General features: G+C 39.3%; 1 protein-coding gene across 1 annotated transcript in view; it reads right to left on the bottom strand.

The window, feature by feature from the left end:
* Positions 1 to 27,871, bottom strand: part of LOC106092496 (sodium/hydrogen exchanger 9B2) — a 285,857-nt gene that overhangs the window by 55,781 nt on the left and 202,205 nt on the right. The window contains exons 6-7 of the mRNA XM_059362392.1: positions 24,349 to 24,524; positions 24,038 to 24,147 (exon numbers count right to left, since the gene is read on the bottom strand). Coding sequence (XP_059218375.1) covers positions 24,038 to 24,147; positions 24,349 to 24,524 — 286 coding nt within the window. The remainder of the gene's footprint in view (positions 1 to 24,037; positions 24,148 to 24,348; positions 24,525 to 27,871) is intronic.

Here is a 27,871-nt window from a genome sequence, read left to right as displayed (position 1 = left end):
CATATTTCTTCAATTTGGTCCAGATCGGTTCAGATTTCGATATAGCTGCCATATAGACCGATTTCTTGATTTATGGTTTTGGGCCCATAAAATGCTCATTTATTGTCCGATGTCGCCGAAATTTGGAAAAGTTAGTTAAGTTAAGCCCCTTGACATACTTCTGCAATATCGCACAGATCGGTCCAGATTTTGATATAGCTGCCATATAGACCGATATCTAGGTTTTAGGTTTTGGGGCCATAAAAGACGCATTTATTGTCCGATGTCGCTGAAATTTGAGACAGTGAGTTTGGTTAGGCTCTTCGACGTCCTTCTTCAATTTTGCCCAGATCGGTCCAGATTTGAATATAGCTGCCATATTGACCGATCTCTGGATTTAAGGTTTAGGGCCCATAAAAAAGGCATTTATTGTCCGATTTCGCCGAAATTTGGGACAGTGCTTTGTGTTAGGCTCTTCGACATGTTTATGCAACTTGGCCCAAATCGGTCCAGATTTGGATATAGCTGCCATGTAGACCGATATCTCGATTTAAAGTCTTGGCCCCATAAAAGGCGCATTTATAATCCCATTTCACTGAAATTTGACACAGTGACTTATGTTCGGCTTTTTGACATCCATGTCGTATATAGTTCAGATCGGTATGAGGTATATGAGTATAAGGTATGAAATTTTCACCGAATTTTGATGAAAGTTGGTTTACATATATACCCGAGGTGGTGGTTATCCAAAGTTCGGCCCGGCCGAACTTAACGCCTTTTTACTTGTTAATATTTAGAGCGCAAAACAAGCCGGTTACTGGCTTAGGTGCATGCACACCACCATGGATTCTGCTAAAAATTTATATAGATTAAATTTAGTTGAGGGGCATAATTCTATATACCAAACTTCTATCAAACCAGCAACAACTATGGATTCTAGGAACCGAACAAGAATGATCGAGAGACCGGTTTACATAGGAGCTATATCAGGTTATAGGCCGATTTGAACCGTATTTGAAACAAATATTGGCAGTCGTAACAGAACACCACAAGCAAAATTTCAGCCAAATCAGACACAAATTGCGGCTTGTAAGGGCTCCAGAAGTCTAATCGGGAGATCGGTTAATATGGGAGTTAGGTTAGGTTATAGACCGATTTTGAACCTTACTTGGCACAGTTGTTGGAAGTCTTAATAGAACACTACATGCAAAATTTAAGCTCTAGAAGTCAATTCAGGGGATCGGTTAACATGGGAGCTATATCAGATTATAGACCGATTTGGACTGTACTTAGCGCAGTTGTTGGTAGTCTTAACAGAAAATCGCATGAAAAATTGCAGCCAAATCGGACAAAAGTTGCGGCTTTCGGGGGCTCAAGAAGTCAAGTCCGAAGATCGGTTTATATGAAAGCTATATCAGGTTATAGACCAATTTGAACCATACTTAGCACAGTTGTTGGTAGTCATAACAGAACCCCGTAAAAAAGACAAAAATTGCGGCTGGTGAGGGCTCCAGAAGTCAAATCCGGAGATCGGTTTATATGGGAGTTAGGTCAGGTTAGAGACCGATTCGGACAGTACTTGGCACAGTTGTTGGAAGAAATGACGGAACACTACATGCAAAACTTTACCTAAATCGGACAAAAATTGCGGCTTATAAGGACTGAAGAAGTCAAATCGGTTTATATGGGTGCTATATTTAAATCAGACCCGATATGGCCCAATTGCAATGAAGGTCAATTCATCAATATTAAGTATCTGTGCAAAATTTCAAGCGGCTAGCTTAACGCATTCGATCACTATCGTGATTTCGACAGACGGACGATCGGACGGACAGACATGGCTAGATTGACTCGGAATGTCGAGACGATCACGAATAAATATATTGGGTTGCCCAAAAAGTAATTGCGGATTTTTTAAAAGAAAGTAAATGCATTTTTAATAAAACTTAGAATGAACTTTAATCAAATATACTTTTTTTACACTTTTTTTCTACAGCAAGCTAAAAGTAACAGCTGATAACAGACAGAAGAAAGAATGCAATTACAGAGTCACAAGCTGTGAAAAAATTTTTCAAATTTCTTTGTTTACTTTTTGGGCAACCAATATTTTATGGGGTCTTAGACGAATATTTCGAGATGTTGCAAACGCAATGACTACCCCCATCCTATGGTGGTGGGTATACAAATCTCAGCTCTAATTGAAATCTTATGATGCTCGGTATCAAAATGTGCCGCCCAAGGTAGGTATTTGAACCTTGTAAGAAAGAACTAAGTTCGGCCGAATCCAAACATAGACATTCCACACCTGGGAAAGGTGGAAAACGTATGCTTAGTACACTGGGCGACATCTTTCTGTGACCAGAAATAGAAGGGGAAAAATTGACAAATTTACCTCTGGTTGCTGGCACACAGCTTACCAGGTAAACAGTCTATCTTAGCAATTTTTTTTTTGTCAGTGGCAGGTAGGGTAAATTAGAGCAAGCCATGAGTCTGCGGTTCCTGCGGTTCCATTTCGAACCGAACACTGATTTTGGTAATGAAATTCAATGATTTGCAAGCGTTGCTCGTTAGTAAGTCTATTCATGATGAAATGTCAAAGCATACTGAGCATCTTTCTCTTTCACACCATGTCTGAAATCCCACGTGATCTGTCAAATACTAATGCATGAAAATCCTAACCTCAAAAAAATCACCCTTTACGACACGGATGTCGAAAAGCCTAACATAAGCCACTGTGTCATATTTCAGTGAAATCAGATTATAAATGCGCCAAGACTTAAAATCGAGAGATCGGTTTAAATGGCTGCTATATCCAAATCTGGACCGATTTGGGCCAAATTGAAGAAGGATGTCGAAGGGCCAAATACAACTTACTGTCTCAAATTTCATCGAAATTGGATGGTAAATATGCCTTTTATAGGCCTAAGTGCCTAAATCCGAGGATAGGTCTATATGACAGCTATATCCAAATCTGGACCGATCTTGTCCAAATTAAAGAAGGACGTCGAAGGGCCTAACACAACTCACTGTCCCAAAATTCAGCGAAACGGAGAATAAATGTGGCTTTAATGGGTCGCTCTTAATGGGGGCTATATCAAGATACAGTCCGATATAGCCCATCATCGAACTTAACCTGCTTATGGACAAAAAAATAATTCGTCCGTCTGTTGCAGGAGCTCAACTTGCATGACATGTGGTTTCAACAAGACGGTGCCACATGTCATACAGCTCGCGTAACAATGGACTTTTTGAGAGGCGAGTTCGGTGAACATTTTATTTCATCTTCGGGACGGGTCAAGTGGCCGCCTAGATCGTGCGATTTAACATCTTTAAAATGGGAATGTAGGGCTATGTTTAAGCCCATGTCAATACAGACAAGCCCGCTCAATTGGTGCATTGGAAGACAATATCGAAGCATTTATTCATGAAATGTTTGGAAGCGTATGCCAAAATTGGACTATGCGAATGGACCATTTGAGGTGCAGTCACGGTTGTGTCAAGTCATGTTTGAAGATTATTTCATGCAAATGGCTAAGCGGATGGACCATTTGAGGCGCAGTCATGGTCAAGTCAAGACATGTTTGAAGATTATTTCATGCAAATGCAATAATCTTCAAACATAAAATTATATGGACCGTAATATCGATTCAAATAAAAATTTCATGCATTTTTTTGAATTTTATGTGTTTTTTTTTAACTTTCCTATAGCTCTTAAAAAATCACCCTTTACTTACTTACTTCTATTGGCTATGACAGCCTATCAGATTATTTCTCCCATTAGCCGAACGTAGAATAGCGTTGCAAGCGCCTCTATTTTCTGCACTTATTCTAAAATCTCTGACACCAAGTTTCGAGGTGTCTCTCACCACTTGATCTTACCATCGGGCCTTTGGCCTTCAAAAGACTTCTTTTAATTTTAATAACCAATAATAAAACTACCAGTGTTCAATGCACATTAATTTAATATTTTTGTAACAGATTCCTGCTGCCAATGGTGGTGGCGTCTTCTTTCTTTCTTTCCCACACAAAAGCTGTGCGAAAATTTTAACAATTCAATTTAATTTATAAATGCAATTTCTTTCAATAAAAATCGTTATCTCTTTTAATGTTGCCAGTGGTATGCTGTTCTCATTCTTCTCCCCACCCCCCCGCACGACAACCCCTCAACTGGTATGGCTTGCAGTGCACGTATAAATTCAACAAATCAAGTAGTAAATCTCTCTGCAAATTTTTTTGTGTACGTTTCCCCAAAGATTCTTTTGTACTCATTTGAAGTCACTGTTGCTTTGGTGGCAGTGGCTTCGGCAGTGGCAGTGGTACTGGTGTACATTCTGACTGTATGGGGTGTCTGTGTGTGTGCGTCTGTGTGTCTTTGGAATTGAATGGGATTTTAGAAGAAAGCACATTTCAAACAAACCAACTTAAAGTAGCATACTTTACATCTCTTCGATTCGATTCGTTTCGTTTTGGAATTTCCTCCATTTCTACTTGTATTACTCTTTTGGATGCATTTGACAACAATTTGAGCTTTGTTATATTTAATGATATACGAAAGAAGTATGGCAGACGCACACAATCACATGTGCATTTATTGGGGTGTAACAGTGCCAGTGAGAGGGCAAGATCAAATTTGATCATTACCCATAAAAAAGTAAAAGGGTAAATTCGTTACTATATTCATTGCAAATTGCTATTGAATAAAACTTTTATTAGCAACAAAAAAAATCTTCATCATCATCATTAAAGTGCTGTATGAACACTTAGCACTATGAAGAAATTTATAAAATTTAATTTCAAAAAAATGTTCGTAATTTGCTTTGCTACCACCTCGAACAAAGTGCTTTCAACACTCTATTAAACACATCAATATTTGATACAAATAAATCCGCAAATATGAAGGGAAAGACCCAAGGTAGCCTTAAAACAGGCCCTTTTTAGTTTATTTGCACCCAAAGCAAAGGCGTCAACACAAGAAATGTTAAATACCAAAATCGACCAAGGTCGACAAGATTGTCGGTTTGACTATGATTTGTTTGTATGGACAAGACCCAATGATGCAAAACGCGAAATAAAGGGTGATTTTTTTGAGGTTAGGATTTTCATGCATTAGTATTTGACAGATCACGTGGGATTTCAGACATGGTGTCAAAGAGAAAGATGCTCAGTATGCTTTGACATTTCATCATGAATAGACTTACTAACGAGCAACGCTTGCAAATCATTGAATTTTATTACCAAAATCAGTGTTCGGTTCGAAATGTGTTCAAATTTTGAGCACCTCTGTTGGGTAGATTTTTTTACATACCTCACAAATGTCGCCATTATTCGGAGGGCAAACTACAGCAGAACATTTTTATACCCATAGGATAGGCGTATACTAATCTAGTCATTCCGTTTGTAACGCCTCGAAATATTGATCTAGGATCTGATAAGGTATATATATTCTCGATTGTCTCGACATTCTGAGTCGATCTTGCCATGTCCGTTCGTCTGTCGAAATCGCTATAGCGGTTGAACGCGTAAAGCTAGTGCCTTGAAATTTCACACAGATACTTAATATTGATGTCGGAAGTTGGAGATTGTAAATGGACCACATCGGTTCAGATTTGGATATAGCTGCCATATAAATCGATCTACCCGATTTGACTTCTTGAGCCCCTGGAAGCCGCAACTTTTGTTCGATTTGGCTAAAATTGTGCACATAATTATTCCCTCCACCAAAGGATGAGGGGTATACTAATATTGTCATTCTGTTTGTAACATCTCGAAATATGCGCCTGAGACCCCATAATGTATACATATTCTTGATCGTCATGACATTTTAAGTCGATCTAGCCATGTCCGTCCGTCCGTCTGTCTGTCGAAAGCACGCTTACCTTCGAAAGAGTAATGCTAGCCGCTTGAAATTTTGCACAAATACTTTTTATTAGTGTTGGTCGGTTGGGATTGTAAATGGGCCAAATCGGTCCATGTCTTATAAACCGATCTTGGGTCTTGACTTCTTGAGCCTCTAGAGGGCGGAATTCTCGTCCGATATGACTGAAATTTTGCACGTGGTTTTTTGGTATCACTTCCAACAACTGCTCTAAATATGATTCAAATCGGTCTATCTTTGATATAGCTGCCATATAAACCGATCTTGGGTCTTGACTTCTTGAGCCTCTAGAGGGCGCAATTCTTGTCCGATTTAACTGAAATTTTGCACGTGCTGTTTTGGTATCACTTCCAACTTATGGCTTCCAATAACTGTGCTAAGTATGGCGTAAATCGGTGTAGACCCTGATATAGCAGCCATATAAACCGATCTTTGATCTTGACTTCTTGAGCCTCTAGAGGGTGCAATTCTTATCCGATTTGGCAGATATTTTGTACAACGGTTTCTCTCGTGACCTTCAACGTGCGTGTCTAATATAGTCTGAATCGATCAAAAACTTGATACAGTTCCCATATAAACCTATCTCCCGATTTTGCTTCTTGAGCTCCTACAAGGCGCAATTTCTATCCGAATGAACTGAAATATTACACAATGACTTCTACAATGTTCAGCATTCATTTATGGTCCGCATCGGACTATAACTTGATAGAACTCCAATAGCATAACAGTTCTTATTCAATATTCTTTGTTTGCCTAAAAAGACATACAGCACATAGAACTCGACAAATGCGATCCATGGTGGAGGGTACATAAGGATTCGGCCCGGCCGAACCTACCACGCTCTTATTTGTTCTCTGCTATGACTTCCAACCACTGTGTCAAGTATGGTTAAAATCGATCAAGAACATGATATAGCTGCCATTAAAACCTATCTCCCAATTTTAATTTTTTCGGCTTAGCTATAGGTTATAAACCGATTTAAACTTTTCTTAGCACAGTTGTTGAAAGTCATAACAAAACACCCGATGCAAAATTTCAGCCCAATCGGATAAGAATTGCGCCCTCTAGCGGTTCAAGAGGTCAAGACCCCAGATCGGTTTATATGGCAGCTATATCAGGTTATGGACCTATTTAAACTATTCTTAGCACAATTGTTGAAAGTCATAACAAAACACCCGATGCAAAATTTCAGCCCAATCGGATAAGAATTGCGCCCTCTAGCGGTTCAAGAGGTCAAGATCCCAGATCGGTTTATATGGCAGCTATATCAAAACGTGGACCGATATAGCCCATTTACAATCCCAACAAACCTACTCTAAGAAGAATTTGTGCAAAATTTCAAGTGGCTAGCTTTACTCCTTCGAAAGTTAGCGTGCTTTCGACAGACAAACAGACGGACAGACGGACGGTTAGACTTAAAATGTCATGACGATCAAGAATACTTTTTACTTTATGGGGTCTTAGATGAATATTTCAAGGAGTTACAAACAGAATGACGAAATTGGTATACCCCCATCCTATGGTGGAGGGTATAAAAAATAATGATAGTATAAACTTGAATTATTCAAAATTTAGAATTCTTCACTGTTGCCTCCAAAAAGGCCTTTCCTTTCTTTCCACCTCCTGCCGTCCTTACTTAGGGAAGCAAATAAATACGATTATATCTACAATACTTAAATTCGCACACTTCAATGCAAGTTTCACATTCCCGTTTTTTATACCCTCCACCATAAGATGGGGGGTATACTAATATCGTCATTCTGTTTGTAACTACTCGAAATATTCGTCTGAGACCCCATAAAGTATATATATTCTTGATCGTCGCGACATTTTATGTCGATCTAGCCATGTCCGTCCGTCTGTCCGTCCGTCCGTCCGTCCGTCCGTCCGTCCGTCTGTCTGTCGAAAGCACGCTAACTTCCGAAGGAGTAAAGCTAGCCGCATGAAATTTTGCACAAATACTTCTTATTAGTGTAGGTCGGTTGGTATTGTAAATGGGCCATATCGGTCCATGTTTTGATATAGCTGCCATATAAACCGATCTTGGGTCTTGACTTCTTGAGCCTCTAGAGTGCGCAATTCTTATCTGATTGGAATGAAATTTTGCACGACGTGTTTGGTTATGATATCCAACAACTGTGCCAAGTATGGTTAAAATCGGTTCATAACCTGATATAGCTGCCATATAAACCGATCTTGGGTCTTGACTTCTTGAGCCTCTAGAGTGCGCAATTCTTATCCGATTTGAATGAAATTTTGCACGACGTGTTTTGTTATGATATCCAACAATTGTGCCAAGTATGGTTCAAATCGGTTCATAACCTGATATAGCTGCCATATAAACCGATCTTGGATCTTGACTTCTTGAGCCTCTAGAGGTCGCAATTATTATCCGATTTTCCTGAAATTATGTACTACGGATCCTCTCATGACCATCAACATAGGTGTTTATTATGATCTGAATCGGTCTATAGCCCGATACAGCTCCCATATAAATCGATCTCTCTATTTTACTTCTTGAGCCCCCAAAGGGCGCAATTCTTATTCGAATTGGCTGACATTTTACACAGGTCTCCAACATGTAATAATATAATAATAGCAGAGCAAATCTTTTCTTATATCCTTTTTTGCCTAAGAAGAGATGCCGGGAAAAGAACTCGGCAAATGCGATCCATGGTGGAGGGTATGTAAGATTCGGCCCGGCCGAACTTAGCACGCTTTTACTTGTTTTTTGTTTGCCTGGTAAGTACACATCTCACATAGAGAGAGAGAAGATATTTACATTATACTTTAGTGAAGCAAATTGAATTGTTCAATGGCAGGATGGTGATGGAATGGGAAAGGAATTAAGGATTTTGTACAATGCAATTCATGATGCAAGAAGATAATATCTTTTCTTTAAATAGCTGTTGAAAAAAATGTTAAATTTAAGGTTTTTTGTTGTTGGGAAATGATGATTGAACGGAGACCAATTATTTAAAAAAATTTGGTTTAATATAACATCTCGATAACGTTTTTAGAGAAAAGGAAATGATCTTTTAAGTGAAGTAAGCGCTTTGATAGAAAAAAGTTGGTTTTACCCTTTTGAGCTTTGTAAACTAGCTATAGTCCAAGAAAATTTCCACCTCAGCTCAATAGAAAACAATTTTAGGAGATCAATAAACTGGAAAATTTTCAATAAAGTTTGAAATCATCATTTTCTGCTCAATAGATAACAGTTTTCAGTAACTTCCATGATGGGTTTAATATTGGGTTGCCCAAAAAGTAATTGCGGATTTTTCATATAGTCGGCGTTGACAAATTTTTTCACAGCTTGTGTCTCTGTAATTGCATTCTTTCTTCTGTCACTTATCAGCTGTTACTTTTAGCTTGCTTTAGAAAACAAGTGTAAAAAAACTATATTTGATTAAAGTTCATTCTAAGTTTTATTAAAAATGCATTTACTTTCTTTTAAAAAATCCGCAATTACTTTTTGGGCAACCCAATAATTTCCAAATTTCCTTATTATACCCACTACCGTAGGATGGATGGTATACTAATTTCGTCATTCTATTTGTAACTACTCGAAATATTAGTCTGAAACCCCATAAAGTATATATATTCTTGATCGTCATGACATTTTATGTCGATTTAGCCATGTCCGTCCGTCCGTCTGTCTGTCGAAATCACGCTGACTTCCGAAGGAGTAAAGCTAGCCACTTGCAATTTTGCACAAATACTTCTTATTAAAATAGGTCGGTTAGGATTGTAAATGGGCCATATCGGTCCATGTTTTGATATAGCTGCCATTTAAACCGATCTTGGGTCTTGACTTCTTGTACCTCTAGAGGGCGCAATTCTTATCCGATTTGGGTGTAATTTTCCACGTGGTATTTTGTTATGATATCCAACAACTGCGCCTAGTATGATACAAATCGGTGCATAACCTGATATAGCTGCTATATAAACCGATTTTGGGTCCTGACTTCTTGAGCCTCTAGAGAGCGCAATTCTTATCCGATTGGAATGAAATTTTACACGACATGTTTCGCTATGACATCCAATGACTGTGCTAAGTTAGGTCTATTGGGATGTGTATTACACATGGCTCAAGGAATACAATAAGATTACCAGAGCGGCAAAACGTGCCTCCTGGAAGCTTTTCTGCGAACAGGTCGATAGCGGAAAACACACCGCCAAGATAAAAAAGTTTCTCTCAAAACCCCATGTCCAAACTGAAACTTTAGTAGACGACATGGGAGAGAGAGCAGAGACAACGGAGGATATGTTGAGGCTTTTGATGAAAACCCATTTTCCACAGGATACGAAAGGACTCACGGAGACACCGGAATCTTGAAATAATGACGTTGATCGAAGATTTATAATAACGGAATTTATGGTGAAGAAATCCTAGAGGAGCTTCAAACCATTTAAGTCACCCAGACCTGATGGAATATTTCCAGCGTTACTATGGAAAGAGGCAGACTATCTGGCGCCTCGTCTGGCCAAAGTTTTCACAGCGTGCATAGGACTTTCATATACTCCGAAAGCCTGGCAGGAGGCAAGGGTGATGTTTATACCCAAGCCCGGCAAGGCAAGTTATGCGACACCAAAGGCCTACAGACCCATAAGCCTTACGTCCTTTCTACTCAAAACCATGGAACGTATTGTGGACACCATGATAAAGAGTTGGACATCCAGCAAACTGCTCGAATACAAACAGCATGCCAATATCAAGGAAACAACGGTGGAGACTGCCCTGCACGGGGTTGTGCATAAAATAGAAGAATCTTTCGATGCCAAAACACACACACTGGCGGTATGCATTGACATCGAAGGGGCTTTTAACAATGTGCGGACCGACACACTGATCCAATCCTTAGAACAGTACCGGGTGGACCCGGTCCTTAGAGACTGGATAAACCATATGCTAAGGAACAGGTGGATAAATTGTGTGTCGCATGGCATAAATATAAGGGAGAAAGTGGCACAGGGCACGGCACAGGGGGGGCATTTTATCGCTACTCCTATGGGTGACCACCATGAATGACCTATTACGGGTGCTGACTGAGGAGGGATATGAACCCGTCTGCTACGCAGACGATGTAATAATACTTCTAAGGGGTAAGAATCCGAACGAGCTATGCAGAAGGGCCAAAAGGGTCTTGCATATGGCATATGACTGGGCTAGACCCAGAGGTCTCAATGTTAACCCAGAGAAGACTGAAATATGCCTGTTCCCGACGAAGACGAAGGTGGGTCAAATTAACGCACCACGATTTGCTCAATAAGACGATTTCGATATCTGACAAGGTCAAATAAATACTTAGGTCTAATCTTGGAAAGGAAACTGAATTGGAAGTGTCACATTCAGGAGCGTACTGAAAAGGCTCACAGATGTTGGGCACTATGTAGATGGGCCGTAGGCTCGAAATGGGGCCTGAATCCGAGGATAGTTCACTGGCTCTACAGAAACGTGACTAGACCAATACTTACTTACGCCTCTGTAGTTTGGTGGACTGCTATGGAGAAAAAGTGCAACATAAGGATCCTACAACAGGTTCAGAGAACATGGTGTCTTGGCATAGGCAGAGCGATGAGGACCACACCCACTAGGGCACTGGAGACTATTCTCGATATCCGACTCATTGACATTCAAATTAAGTGTGAGGCAGCCACTGTGGCTATGAGACTTAAGGCGATGGGAGAATGGATTGAGGATGGGAGCAGCTCATAACATCGCGGTATAATCGAGGCAAAGATAGGAAACCTGGAAGGAAGGGAGAGGTTACCGATCGAATACCTGAAATGAACCTTGAAGTCGAGTGCGAGGAACTGCTGCCATTGGCACAGTCTTGGATTGACGGAACCCTAGTATTGCCATCTGGAAGATCATGTTACACTGATGGATCAAAGCCAGAGGACAGAGTGGGCCTGGGGATTCACATTGAGAAGCCAGGCACTAAGATCTGTTTTAGACTGCCTGACCATAATACGGTCCTGCAGGGGGAGATCCGGGCTATCACAGAATGCCTGAAGAGGTGTTGTGCTAACGCAAGGACAACGAGTGTGAACATCTTTAACGACAGTAAAATTGCCATAAGGGAAATAACAACCAGAACGGTAAGGTCACGAACTGTCTTGCAGTGTAAGAAGGAGATTAACGCCTTCTCTGAGGATGGCAAAATCCGCATCGTTTGGGTGACGGGCCATAACGGAGTAAGGGGAAATGAAATGGCAGACGATTTGGCAGTGAAGGCCAGAGGACTGCCATCAATAAACTTGGTTAACCCGAAGCCTTTCTTGGCGACGCAGTCCGAGTTAAGGGAGTGGGCGACGAATGTGCATGCAGTCCGAGTTGTGGAACGTTCGATAGGACGGCGAAAATTCTATGGGCGGATCCAGATCGTCAAAAGACGAGGCTATTACTGAAAGGAAGCAAGAAGGAGGTCAGTATGGCTATTGGTATCATAACGGGACACATAGGACTACGAGCTCATTTATGTAAAATCGATGCGGCAAGTGATAGCATGGTGTAGGGACGTTGGAGCATTTCCTTTGTCATTGCCCGGTTTTCGCGTCCAATAGATACCGGTACTTAGGTGGAGACACAATATCAGACATGAACCAACTTAGGGGAGTGGTATTGAAAACAATTAAGGATTTTGTAAGCAGCACGGAATTCCTTACTTAAAATTTTCTTTTCAGAGGTTACTTTATAGTTTTTAGAGCGCACAACATGCCGATTACTGGCTTAGGTGTATGTCCATAGTGGCATGGGGCGGATTAATATATGCACCCTCTTTTCAACCTAACCTTGGATCAAATTGATCAATAACCTGATTTAGCTGCCATATAAACCGATCTTGAAACTTGACTTTTTGCAATTCTTATCTGATTTGAATGAAATTTTGCATGAAGTATTTTGTTTTGATATGCAACAACTGTGCCAAGTATGGCTCAAATTGGTCCATAACCTGATATAGCTGCCATATAAACAGATCTGGGGACTTGACTTATTAAGCTTCTAGAGGACGCAATTCCTATCCGATTTGGCTGAAATTTTGCACGACGCATTTTATTATGAATTTCAACAACTGTGTTAAGTATATGGTTCAAATCGGTTCATAACCTGATATAGCTGCCATATAAACCGATCTGGGGACTTGACTTATTGAGCTTCTAGAGGTTGCAATACTTATCCGATTGGAATGAAATTTTGCACGATGTGTTTTGTTATGATATCCAACAAGTGTGCTGAGTATGGCGCAAATCGGTACATAACCTGACATAGCTGCCATATAAACCGATCTTGGGTCTTGATTTCTTGAGCCTCTAGAGTGCGCAATTCTTATCCGATTGGAATGAAATTTTGCACGACGTGTTTTGTTATGATATCCAACAACTGTGTCAAGTATAGTCCAAATCTGTCCATAACCTGGTATAGCTGCCATATAAACCGATCTTGGGTGTTGACTTCTTGAGCCTCTATAGTGCGCAATTCTTATCCGATTGGAATGAAATTTTGCACGATGTGTTTTGTTACGATATCCAACAGGTGTGCTAAGTATGGTTCAAATCGGTCCATAACCTGACGTAGCTGCCATATAAACAGATCTGGGATCTTGATTTCTTGAGCCTCTAGAGGTCGTAATTATTATCTGATTTGCCTTAAATTTTGGACGACGGATCCTCTCATGACAAACAACATGCGCGTTTTTTATAGTCTGAATCGGTCAATAGCCTGATACAGCTCCCATATAAATCGATCTCTCTATTTTACTTCTTGAGCCCCCAAAGGGCGCAATTCTTATTCGAATTGGCTGACATTTTACACAGGTCTCCAACATATATTTCAATTGTGGTCCGAACCGGACCATATCTTGATAGCCGAGCAAATCTTTTCTTTTATCCTTTTTATACCCTCCACCATAGGATGGGGGGTATACTAATTTCGTCATTCTGTTTGTAACTACTCGAAATATTCATCTGAGACCCCATAAAGTATATATATTCTTGATCGTCGTGATATTTTATGCCGATCTAGCCATGTCCGTCCGTCTGTCCATACGTCCGTCCGTCTGTCTGTCGAAAGCACGCTAACTTCCGAAGGAGTAAAGCTAGCCGCTTGAAATTTTGCACAAATACTTCTTTTTAGTGTAGGTCGGTTGGTATTGTAAATGGGCCATATCGGTCCATGTTTTGATATAGCTGCCATATAAACCGATCTTGGGTCTTGACTTCTTGAGCCTGTAGAGTGCGCAATTCTTATCCGATTGGAATGAAATTTTGCATGACGTGTTTTGCTATGATATCCAACAACTGTGCCAAGTATGGTTCAAATCGGTCCATAACCTGATATAGCTGCCATATAAACCGATCTTGGGTCTTGACTTCTTGAGCCTCTAGAGTGCGCAATTCTTATTTAATTGAAATGAAATTTAGCACGATGTGTTTTGTTACGATATCCAACTACAGTGCCAAGTATGGTTCAAATCGGTCCATAACCTGACATAGCTGCCATATAAACCGATCTGGGATCTTGACATCTTGAGCCTCTAGAGGTCGCAATTATTATCCGATTTGCCTGAAATTTTGGACGACGGATCCTCTCGTGAGCAACAACATACGTGTTTCATATGGTCTGAATCGGTCTATAGCCTGATACAGCTCCCATAAAAATCGATCTCTCTATTTTACTTCTTGAGCCCCCAAAGGGCGTAATTCTGACATTTTACACAGGTCTCCAACATATATTTTAATTGTGGTCCGAACCGGACCATATCTTGATAGCAGAGCAAATCTTTTCTTTTATCCTTTTTTTTTGCCTAAGAAGAGATGCCGGGAAAAGAACTCGACAAATGCGATCCATGGTGGATAAGATTCGGCCCGGCCGAACTTGGCATGCTTTTTCTTCTTATTTCTTGCTTTAAATTTTATTTTTAAAAAATTTTCCCAGCTAAACTTATATGACTACCACAATGGTCAACATTGTTTGTCACGCATGCTACAAATTTAAGAATTAATTTCGAAAAACTAAAATTCAGCAAACAATTTAAATGAGTAGTATCTTCAAAAAGTTCTATGCATATTTGCCAGGAAGAAAAGCATGAGAGAACACTTTAAGGAAGTGCAACTTTTAGCCCAAAGACTAGGAGTACGTAACTTAAACACAAGAGAAAACTATTTTCGTTTGGTTCATCTTTTTTTTTGGGTAGGAATTTCCGGCAACCCAAAAACTTTTGTTTTGCGGAAGTGCATAGAACAAAATTTGCATAAAAGCAGTTCAACAAACCTAAAAACAACGGACGGACGGACAAACATATATACCGAGACTACATAGTTGCGGAATAGTGATGCTGTTGATTTTATTATACAGCTACAGCTACTGTTGCTGTTTTAAGTACTGCATGGTGATGCTGCTGAGGCTGTTGTTACAAGTTTTTCTATACATTTCTGCTTTGAATCCAAGTTATAGTGCACTTTGTGTCCTCTGTCCTCTGTCGTGTTTGATGGGGTTTAGTTCAACACAATAAATTCGAATTGCCCCCCCCCCCCCCCTCCCCCACCCCTAAATTGAGTTCATTATACAGTTAGACATATTCAAATATTTATGCAATTTAATCAGTGCAAAGTTAAAAATTGTGTGCTTCACTTAAATGCATATTGAATAAGAGCCAAATAAACTGATTTTTTTGAAACCATGCAGTGCATGCGTTCACTTCATTTAAAAATTGCATTTTTATTTTAGCCTTGCTTTAGCTAAATTGTAAACACAACCATTCAAATTTACCATTTGAGGCAAATATTTGAAATTCACTTTTGGACGTGTGATGTGAAGAGTTTGTCCTAAAAATAAATTCACAAGTGGATATTTTAATGATTTGCATGCGCACCACCGAAGGCGAAGGATATGCTGGTGATTTCATTGCATTTTCAATCCATCGAAATAAACCTAAGCGAATTTTTTATGCCCACCTCCGAAGGAGGGGGGTTTGTAACTACTCGAAATATGCGTCTGAGACCCAATCTTGTATATTGGGTTGCCCAAAAAGTAATTGCGGATTTTTCATATAGTCGGCGTTGACAAATTTTTTCACAGCTTGTGACTCTATAATTGCATTCTTTCTTCTGTCAGTTATCAGCTGTTACTTTTAGCTTGCTTTAGAAAAGAAGTGTAAAAAAGTATATTTGATTAAAGTTCATTCTAAGTTTTATTAAAAATGCATTTACTTTCTTTTAAAAAATCCGCAATTACTTTTTGGACAACCCAATATAAAAATCAATTTGTGTTTGTTTGTTTGTTTGTATGTTTGTGTGTTCCTTATGGACTTAGAAACGGCTGAACCGATTTTCTTAAATTGTTCACAGATGATGCATAATGACTGTGGTGAAAATATTGTACTAAATTTTTTGATATCTGAAGGGGAGGCGGACCCTCCCCCTTACCCTAATTTTCAGAAACGCCAGATCTCGGAGATGGGTGGTGCGATTTAAGCCAAATTTTGTGTGCTCTCATATAGTACCATAAAAATAAAAATTTGGTATTCAAATTTCGGATGGGGTACCTAGGGGTACCTGCCCCACCCCAAAAACCTACCAAACATATATTCAGACCAATCACGACAATATGGGACTCAAATGAAAGGTATTTAGGATAAGAAAACGTATCTGATATCCAATTGTCGAACCAAGTGCTAGGGGGACCACCCCAAGACCCAAAACACCCCTAAATCGGACATATTTACCGACCATGGCAATATGGGACTCAAATGAAAGGTATTTGCGAGTAGAATACGAATCTGATACCCAAATATGGGACCACGTTTCTGGGGGTCCACCCTTTCCCCAAAACACCCCCAAACAGGACTTATTTACTGACCATGGGAATATGGGGCTTAAATAAAAGGTATTTGAGTGTAAAATTAGAATCTGATATCCAAATATGGGACCAAGTGTTTGGGGGCTACCTCTCCCCAAAAACCTGCCCCAAAGGGGACACATTTACGACCATAGCCACACCTAAATCGGACATATTTACCGACCATGGCAATATGGGACACAAATGAAAGGTATTTGCGAGTAGAATACGAATCGGATATCCAAAAGTGGGACCACGTTTCTGGGGGTCCACCCCTTTCCCAAAACACCCCCCAAACAGGACTTATTTACTGACCATGGGAATATGGGGCTTAAATAAAAGGTATTTGAGTGTAGAATTATTGGGTTGCCCAAAAAGTAATTGCGGATTTTTTAAAAGAAAGTAAATGCATTTTTAATAAAACTTAGAATGAACTTTAATCAAATACACTTTTTTTACACTTTTTTTCTAAAGCAAGCTAAAAGTAACAGCTGATAACTGACAGAAGAAAGAATGCAATTACAGAGTCACATGCTGTGAAAAAATTTGTCAACGCCGACTATATGAAAAATCCGCAATTACTTTTTGGGCAACCCAATACTTTTTTTACACTTTTTTTCTAAAGCATGCTAAAAGTAACAGCTGATAACTGACAGAAGAAAGGAAAAAAAATTAAAAATCCGCAATTACTTTTTGGGCAACCCAATAGAATCTGATATCCAAATATGGGACCAAGTGCTTGGGGGGGGGCGCCTCTCCCCAAAAACATCCCCCAAAGGGAACAAATTTACGACCATAGCCATATGGGTCTCAAATGAAAGGTCTTTGGGAGTAAAGCACGAATCTGATATCAATATTCGGGAAAAGTGTCTATGGGGTCACCCCACCCACACAACACCACCCAAATAGTAAGTATTTTCTGACTATTGCAATATGAGGCTCAAATAAGAGGGTTTTTAGAGTGAAACACGAATCCGATATATATTTTCAAGGCCAACTCACTGAGTGGCCGCCCATCCCCCAAATCACCCCCCAAGCCGGTCACGTTTGCCGACTATGGAAATATGGGGCTCAAATTAAATGTATTTGGGAGTAGACCACGTATCTGATATCAACATTAGGGACCATTTGTCTAGGGGACGTCCCACCACCATAACAACCCCCAAATAGGACGTATTTGCTCACCAAGACAATTTGGGTCGTATAGAGAGTGAAATTAAATATTTATAGTTTTTAGGGCCAATACCCCAAACCGGACATATTTGCTGTCTTTTGCAATAAGGAGTTTAAATGAGATTTGAAAACGAATTTGATATCTAATTTTGAGCCCAATGACAATATGGGGTTCAAATAAATGATATATAGATATATGAGAATAGATCGTGGTTAATGTGGTATTTGTATTATAGAGGCGTTTTCGCAATAATTACGATTCAAATATAACATACCGGCCCTTGAAGCCAGCCAACCTAATATGGTAGAAAAGTCTTCTAACCTAAGGTGAAACGCGTTCCATAGTGGTTGGTGTGTGTTGTGATCTCAGTCTTTCCATTTCCATTTGCAAAGAAAATCTTCGATAGGTCTATAAATAAGGTGTTGGCAAGCAGTAAAAAATTCAACTCGGACACTAACCAAATGTCAACGCCGATGGGCCGGTTGCTGCACCCAGTAGCGAACACAATTTTCAAAAAAAAAATTTTAGGTATCTTTACCAATTTCACAGTCACAGAAGAATTTTGGCAATTTTCAATTCTGAAAAGATTGGGGGAGCCCACCCCCTCCCCCACAAAAAAAAATAAAATCCTGGCTACGTCCCTGACTGTCATGTATACCGATCTCCCGATTTAGTGTCTGGGGTCATAAAGGGCACATTTACTACCCAATTTCCCTCTACAGAGAGTGTTCAAGATTGGACTATAATTGGAAAGACCTGCCATATACACCGATCTCCCGGTTAAAGTTCTCGGACCCATAAAAAATTTAATTAATGCTCTGTTTCGTTAAATCTAGCACTGTAAGTTGTGTAAGGAACATCCATATCCGTACCAAGTAGGGTTCAAATCGCAACATATTGTATTTCCATATGGGTGTCATATAAACCGATCTCTTGATTTAAAGTCTTTGGTCCTTATATTTAAGGCGTTTTTACTATCCGATTTCGCAAAAATTCAGAGTCATAAATGATGCATTTTACACCGGATTTAGGTAGGTAGTTAATATATTACATGGTGGGTATCCAAGGTCCGGTCCTACCAAGCATTATGCGTTTTGACTTGTTTTCAACACAAAGGATTTCTGGATTTATTTACTATTTGCTCTTATACAGAACGTTACAATAGAGCATGCTAGGATGCTCTTAGAAACTCCACATCGGCAAAATACAACATCAGAAGCCATCTCTCCTTTAGTTAAAGCATATTGTTTTGCCATTGCATTTGATTATCTGAACTATTAACGAAAATACCCGCCAAAGGCTATAACCTTAACATAGAAGCATCACCACATGCGCCCTACCATAAACATAAAATTGTGTGTTTTTTTTTTCTTGTGAAATGGAAAAATATGTTCAAGCAGACCAAACATATTAAAGTTTCTTACAAGCTCGTTGGCGAAAGGTTTATTTGAAAATATGTAAAAAATGTTTTAAAGAAATTTCGATCAACTTAAAACGAGGTAGGGTCCAAAAGAAAAAATTTAGTTTTTCAGATCTGATAAAGGAACTCTACAGCCTAAATCTTCTTTATTATACCCTCCACCATAGGATGGGGGAATACTTATTTCGTCATTCTGTTTGTAATTCCTCGAAATATTCGTCTCAGATCCCATAAAGTATATATATTCATGATCCTCATGTCATTATATGTCGATCTAGCCATGCCCGTCCGTCCGTCTGTCTGTCGAAATCACGCTAACTTCCGAAGGAGTAAAGCTAGCCGTTTGAAATTTTGCGCAAATACTTCTTATTAGTGTAAGTCGGTTGGGATTGTAAATGGGCCATATCGGTTCATGTTTTGATATAGCTGCCATATAAACCGATCTTGGGTCTTGACTTCTTGAGCCTCTAGAGTGCGCAATTCTTATCCGATTGGAATGAAATTTTGCACAACGTGTTTTGTTATAATATCCAACAACTGTGCCAAGTACGGTTCACATCGGTCCATAACCTGATATAACAGTCATATAAACCGATCTTGGGTCTTGACTTCTTGAGCCTCTAGAGGGCGCAATTCTTATCCGATTTGAATGAATTTGTGTACGAAGTATTTTATTATGATATCCAACAACTGTGCCAAGTATGGTTCAAATCGGTTTATAACCTGATATAGCTGTCATATAAACAGATCTGGGGACTTAACTTCTTGAGCTCCTAGAGGGCGAAATTCTTATCCGATTTGGCTGAAATTTTGCAAGACGTATTTCATTCTTACTTTCAACATCTGTGTCATATAAGGTTCAAATCGGTGTATAACCTGATATAGCTGCCATATAAACCGATCTTGAATCTTGACTTCTAGTCTCTAGAGGTCGCAATTATTATCCGATTTGCCCGAAATTTTGCACGTGGTGTTTTGGTATCATTTCCAATAACTATGCTAAGTATGGTTGAGATCGGTCCATAACCTGATATAACTGCCATAAAAACCGATCAGGGGTCTTGACTTCTTGAGCCTCTAGAGGGCGCAATTCTTATCCGATTGTTTCGTCATTGCAACAACTGTGCAAAGTATGGTTCAAAACGGTGCATAACCTAATATAGCTGCCATCTTGGCGGTGTTTTGGGGAAGAGGTGATGCCCTAAATACATGGTCTTACATTTGGATATCAAATTTGTATTCTACTTCCAAATACATTTATTTGAGCCCAATTTTGCGATGGCCAGTAAAAAAATGCTGTTTGTGGGGTATTTTGGGAAAGGGGCCTTTCTTTTAAGCCCCACATAGCCATGTTCGGTAAAAATGCCCCATTTGAACCCCATTTTGCCATTGACCTCAAAATTGGATATCAATGAAAAAGCCAGCAAATAAGTCCAGTTTGGGGTATGAGCCCTAAAAACTATGAAAATCGAGCTCCACTGTCTTAAAGACGCAAATTGTCTTGGTGAGCAAATACGTCCGATTAGGGGGTTGTTATGTGGTGGGACGTCCCCTGGACAGTTAGTCCCGAATTTTGATATCAGATTCGTGGTCTACTTCCAAATACCCTTCTTTTGAGCTTCATTTTCCCATAGTCTGCAAACATGACCGGTATGAGAGATGGGGTGGCCACTGAGTGAGTTGGCCTTGAAAATATATATCAGATTCGTGTTCTATTCTAAAATTCCTTTTATTTGAGCCTCATATTGCAATGGTCAGCAAATACTTCCTATTTGGGTGGTGTTATGGGGGTGGGGTGGCCCCATAGATAATTTTCCCAAACATTGATATCAGATTCGTGCATTGCTTCCAAAGACCTTTAATTTGAGCCCCATATTGCTATGGTCGTAAATTTGTCCCCTTGGTGCGATGTTTTTGAGGTGAGGCGGCCCCATAAACACTTGGTCCCATATTTGGATATCAGATTCGTATTCTACACTCAAATACCTTTTATTTGGGTTGCCCAAAAAGTAATTGCGGATTTTTTAAAAGAAAGTAAATGCATTTTTAATAAAACTTAGAATGAACTTTAATCAAATATACTTTTTTTACACTTTTTTTCTAAAGCAAGCTAAAACTAACAGCTGATAACTGACAGAAGAAAGAGTGCAATTACAGAGTCACAAGCTGTGAAAAAATTTGTTAACGCCGACTATATGGTTACTATTTGGTTACTATAAGAGAGCACACAAAATTTTGCTTTAATCGCACCACCCATCTCCGAGATTTGGCGTTTCTGAAAATTAGGGTAAGGGGGAGGGTCCGCTCCCCCTTCAGATATCAAAAAATGTAGTACACCATTTTCATCACGGGATCATTATGCACCATCAGTGAAAATTTCAAGAAAATTAGTAAATTAGTTTGTAAAACCCAAAAGGAAGAGTGATAGACCCATTGATAAGTATACCGATCGACTCAGAATCACTTTCTGATTCGATTTAGCCATGTCCGTCTGTCTGTCCATGTTAATTTGTGTACAAACTACAGGTCGCAATTTTCATCCGATCGTCTTTAAATTAGGTGTGGGCATGTTTTTCGGCCTAGAGACGAAGTCTATTGAAAGTGGAAAAATCGGTTCAGATTTGGAGGTAGCTTCCATTTTATGTTCGTCCGATTTGCAGTAATACAGCAATAAAATAGTCATTTGTTAACCGATTCTGTCGAAATTTTGGCAAGAAGAAGATTTTTTTATGACTCCCAATGTAACTAGTGAATTTCATAGAAATCGGTTCAGATATGGATATAACTACCAAATCGTCCGATTTGCAGTAATACAGCAATAAAATGGTCACTTGTCAACCGATTCTTACGAAATTTTGCAGGAAGGATTTTCTTATGACTTATGAATATTATAGAAATAGGTTCAGATTTGGACATAGCTCCCAACTATATGTTCGTCCGATTTGCAGTAATACAGCAATAAAATGGTAATTTTTTGACCGATTCTCTTGAAATTTGGTGGGAAGGATTTTCTTATGACCCTCAATTTTACTGGTTAATTTTATACAAATCGGTTCAGATTTGGATATTGCTCCCATATATATGTTCGTCCGATTTGCAGTAATACAGCAATAAAATGGTCATTCGTCAACCGATTCTTTCGAAATTTGGCAGGAAGGATTTTCTTACGACTCTCGATATGAAAAGTGAATATTATAGAAATCGGTTCAGATTTGGATATAGCTTCCATATATATGTTCGTCCGATTTGCAGTAATACAGCAATAAAATGGTAATTTTTTGACCGATGCTCTTGAAATTTTGTAGGAACGATTTTCTTATGACCCTCAATTTTACTGGTTAATTTTATAGAAATCGGTTCAGATTTGGATATAGCTCCCATCTATATGTTCGTCCGATTTGCAGTAATAATGCAATAAAATGGTCATTTTTTGACCGATTCTCTTGAAATTTGGTAGGAAGGATTTTCTTATAACCCTCAATTTTACAGGTGAATTTTATGGAAATCGGTTCAGATTTGGATATAGCTCACATATATATGTTCGTCCGATTTGCAGTAATACTGCAATAAAATGGTCATTAGTTGACCGGTTCTCTCGAAATTTTGCACGAAGGATTTTCTTATGGCTCTCGATATTACTGGTGAATTTCATTGAAATCTGTTCAGATTTAGGTATAGCTAACGAAAATATATATCGCCCAATTTTCATTTCTATACCCACTGCAAGCGCATTTATCGACCAATCTTTCCAAAATTTTGTACAACGCTTTCCTCGACGAATTCCACAAGATCCAGTTTGATCGAAATCGGTTCAGATTTAGATATAGCTCCCATTTCCCGTCATTTGTCATCCGTAGTTATTACATTTTGAACACATTTGCTTTGCTTGAAATTTGATACAGTAATTTTAATAACCTATTTGAATACATGCGCCGAGGTCCATCAAAATTGGTTCAGAATTAGATATAGTCCTACTTTTGTATTTAAATGGTAGGTGTAGGGTATTATAAAGTCGGCACCGCCCGACTTTTGCCTTTCCTTACTGGTTATATATAAGAAGATAACTATTTGACATGTTGTTGTTGTAGCAATGTGTTGTATACTGAGGCAGCAGCCCATGCCGATGAACGACTTCATCGGGTCAATCCGGTACGTACAACCGGCTGCCACGCGATTGATTATTTGTCATTTTATCACTTTGTACATGTAAAACTAGACCTATACCCACCCGCAGTTATCTTAGTGTTTTTTATAGATTTCCCATAACAATTTGTTGGAATTGAACCATAAGTGTTGGAAATGTAGATTAACCGCAAATAAGTAAAACTCTTAACCCATGCTTATCATAGGACCAATGTAGTGAAACTATTTAAGCGCGGTTATATGGCAAGCATTTATGGCCATCTTATGCCATTAAACGGTTTTTATAACTCTATTTAAGGCATAGGGTCTTGCTTGCAAACACTCATGCTCTATCGCTTTTCCCCTCTTATTGGATTGGATATTCACATAGAATCGCCTTGGTTGCTTGCACACACTTCCGTTTCCGTTTTATGGGCTCCATTGGTTTTGTTGATTACATTCAAAAGGAGTTCATGCTATGAACACAATTTGGTGTATCAACATCATCAACTATTTGTTGGGGGGGGGGGGGGGGCATCTTATTCATCGTCTCGCTCTCTCTCTCTCTCTCTCTCTCTTACTCTCTTACATGCTCTTTAAACCTGCTTGCTTCATTGTGGTACTTACCGAATTACGCGACGGCACAAATTGTAACATTAGACCATATAAATAACCATAAACTATGCCAATTCCAATACCAATGGGTCCTTGTAAAATTTGTTCGGTTAATGATCCTCCTGCAGGTCATGGAATACAAAAACGAAAAGAAATGATTTTTTTTTATAACTCATCTCAAATGGATGCAAGTGAGAGGAGGCTATGACTATGGGTTTTCAAAAATATTTCGAGATTGTGATACGATTTTTATGTGCTTGGGTGTGTGTGTGTGTGTGTGTGCAAATGTGGGACATTTCATCGACACGTCGTTATTTATTTACCTGTTGAGAATATTACACCGTTAATGACCCCAAAGAGGAATATGGCCACCACATCATTGCACGTTGTCATGGCATAGATTAGAGTGTGAATGCCATTGTTGAGACCTAAACGATCCTCCTTTAGCTTCAGCATAACGGTAACCACAACATTGGGAGAGACGGCAGTAATGACCAGACTGAAATATGAGAAAAGAATGTTTGAGTATGTGGACCATTGTAGAGGTGTTAATGGTCGTTTGGAATGTATAAAATTAGAATTTCTCTATTTAACGCTTATTTTTGAGCAGGGAGAGGTAAAAAGACATTTGAAATGATTAAGACAATTGACCGTTTGGAAATAAAATCAAAATTAATTCAAACATTAAAAAAGGCATTAGTTCGGTCCAGCCGCCACCTCGGATATATTGAGTTGCCCAAAAAGTAATTGCGGATTTTTCATATAGTCGGCGTTGACAAATTTTTTTCACAGCTTGTGACTCTGTAATTGCATTCTTTCTTCTGTCAGTTATCAGCTGTTACTTTCAGCTTGCTTTAGAAAAAAAGTGTAAAAAAGTATATTTGATTAAAGTTCATTCTAACTTTTATTAAAAATGCATTTACTTTCTTTTAAAAAATCCGCAATTACTTTTTGGGCAACCCAATATAAATTAACCACCTTTCGTCAAAATACGGTGAAAAATGCATCATTCTTGAACCCATGGCAGCTATATCTATATATAGTTCGATCTGCACCATTTTCGGGAAGGCTATGGTAGGGTTTAACACAACTCATTGCAACAAATTCCATCGAAATCGGTTAAAAATGCACCTTTTATGAGTCTAAGAACCTAAATAAGGAGATTGGTATGTGCATATGACAGCTATATCCAAATATAGACCGATTTGAACTACATGTGGACGGATGTCGAAGAGCTCAAAAGGGCCCACTGGGTACAATTTCAACGAAATCGGACAATAATTGCGCATTGTATACGTCCAAGACCTTAAATCGGGAGATCGGTCTATATGACAGCATATCTAATTATATAAGAGCCGGGACCATATTGAACACGAATTTAACACAGCCCACTGTATCAAATTTCAGCGAAATCAAGTAATGAACGTGCTTTTATGGTCCGCAGAACTAAGTCGCGAGATCGGTGTATGTGTATGGCAGCTACATCCAAATATAGACCGATCTGACCTATGTAGAGCACGGAGGTCGAAGAACTTAGAAATGACTCAATGTGTAAAATTTTCGTCGAAATCAGACAATAAGTGCGAATTTTATAGGTCAAAGACTTTAAATCGGGAGATCGGTATATATGGCAGCTCTATCCAAATATAGCCTGAGCTTGACCATACTCGGTACGAGTGTCAAAGGGCCTAATAGAATTCCTTGAATGATAAATTTCAGCGAAATCAGTTGATAAATTCACCTTTAATGGACCTAAATAAAAATACAAGCCTGAATCGATCTGGGCCATATTGAACAGCGATTTCAAGCAGCTTACCACAACTCACCATTCCAATTACATTCAGCGAAATAGGTGAATAATGTGAATTTTATATGTCCAAGACTTTAAATCGGGAGATCGGTATATCTGGCAGCTCTATCCAAATATAGCCTGAGCTTGACCATACTCGGTACGAGTGTCAAAGGGCCTAACAGAATTCCTTGTGCTAAATTTCATCAAAATCAGTTGATAAATTCACCTTTTATGGGCCTAAAACCTTAAATCGGGAGATCGGTATATATGACATCGACATACAAGCCTGGATTGATCTGGGCCATATTGAACAGCAATGTCAAGCAGCTTAACACAACTCACCATACCAATTTTCAGCGAAATCGGACAATAAATGCGCATAGTATGGGTCCAAGACCCAAAATAGAGATCGGTCTATATGGCCGCTATTTCCAAATCTAGACCGATCTGGGCCAAATTAAACAAGGATGTCGAGAGACCTAACATTTCCCAAATTTCAGCGGACAGTAAATGCGTCTTTTATGGGACAAAGACCTTAAATCGAAAAATCGTTCTATATGGCAGCTATATCGAGATCCCGATCGTCTTGAAGTTCTGAGTCGATCTAGCCGCACATCTGTCGAAATTACTATAGAGGTCCAAAGCGTTAAGCTAGCCGCTTGAAATTTTGCACACATATTTAATATCAATGTAGGTCGTTGAGGAATGTAAATGGGCCATATCGGTTCAGATTTAGATATAGCTCCCATTTAAACCGATTTCCCGATTTAACTTCTTGAGCCTCTGGAAGCCGCAACTTTTATCCGATTTGGCTGTAATTTTGCATGTAGTGTTTTGTTATGACTTCCAACAACTGTGCAAGGTACGGTTCGAATCATTTTTATACCCTCCACCATAAGATGGGGGGTATACTAATATCGTCATTCTGTTTGTAACTACTCGAAATATTCGTCTGAGACCCCATAAAGTATATATATTCTTGATCGTCGCGACATTTTATGTCGATCTAGCCATGTCCGTCCGTCTGTCTGTCCGTCCGTCCGTCCGTCCGTCTGTCCGTCCGTCCGTCCGTCCGTCCGTCCGTCCGTCCGTCCGTCTGTCTGTCGAAAGCACGCTAACTTCCGAAGGAGTAAAGCTAGCCGCTTGAAATTTTGCACAAATACTTCTTATTAGTGTAGGTCGGTTGGTATTGTAAATGGGCCATATCGGTCCATGTTTTGATATAGCTGCCATATAAACCGATCTTGGGTCTTGACTTCTTGAGCCTCTAGAGTGCGCAATTCTTATCTGATTGGAATGAAATTTTGCACGACGTGTTTTGTTATGATATCCAACAACTGTGCCAAGTATGGTTAAAATCGGTTCATAACCTGATATAGCTGCCATATAAACCGATCTTGGGTCTAGAATTCTTGAGCCTCTAGAGTGCGCAATTCTTATCCGATTGGAATGAAATTTTGCACGACGTGTTTGGTTATGATATCCAACAACTGTGCCAAGTATAGTTTAAATCGGTCCATAACCTGATATAGCTGCCATATAAACCGATCTTGGGTCTTGACTTCTTGAGCCCCTAGAATGCGCAATTTTTATCCGATTGGAATGGAATTTTGCACGACGTGTTTTGTTATGATATCCAACAACTTCGCCAAGTATGGTTCAAATCGGTTCATAACCTGATATAGCTGCCATATAAACCGATCTTGGGTCTTGACTTCTTGAGCCTCTAGAGTGCGCAATTCTTATCCGATTTGAATGAAATTTTGCACGACGTGTTTTGTTATGATATCCAACAATTGTGCCAAGTATGGTTCAAATCGGTTCATAACCTGATATAGCTGCCATATAAACCGATCTTGGATCTTGACTTCTTGAGCCTCTAGAGGTCGCAATTATTATCCGATTTTCCTGAAATTATGTACTACGGATCCTCTCATGACCATCAACATAGGTGTTTATTATGATCTGAATCGGTCTATAGCCCGATACAGCTCCCATATAAATCGATCTCTCTATTTTACTTCTTGAGCCCCCAAAGGGCGCAATTCTTATTC

The sequence above is a fragment of the Stomoxys calcitrans genome, chromosome 2, assembly GCF_963082655.1.
Source record: "Stomoxys calcitrans chromosome 2, idStoCalc2.1, whole genome shotgun sequence".
Taxonomy (NCBI): Eukaryota; Metazoa; Arthropoda; class Insecta; order Diptera; family Muscidae; genus Stomoxys; species Stomoxys calcitrans.
This window is presented reverse-complemented; position numbering and strand designations above follow the sequence as displayed.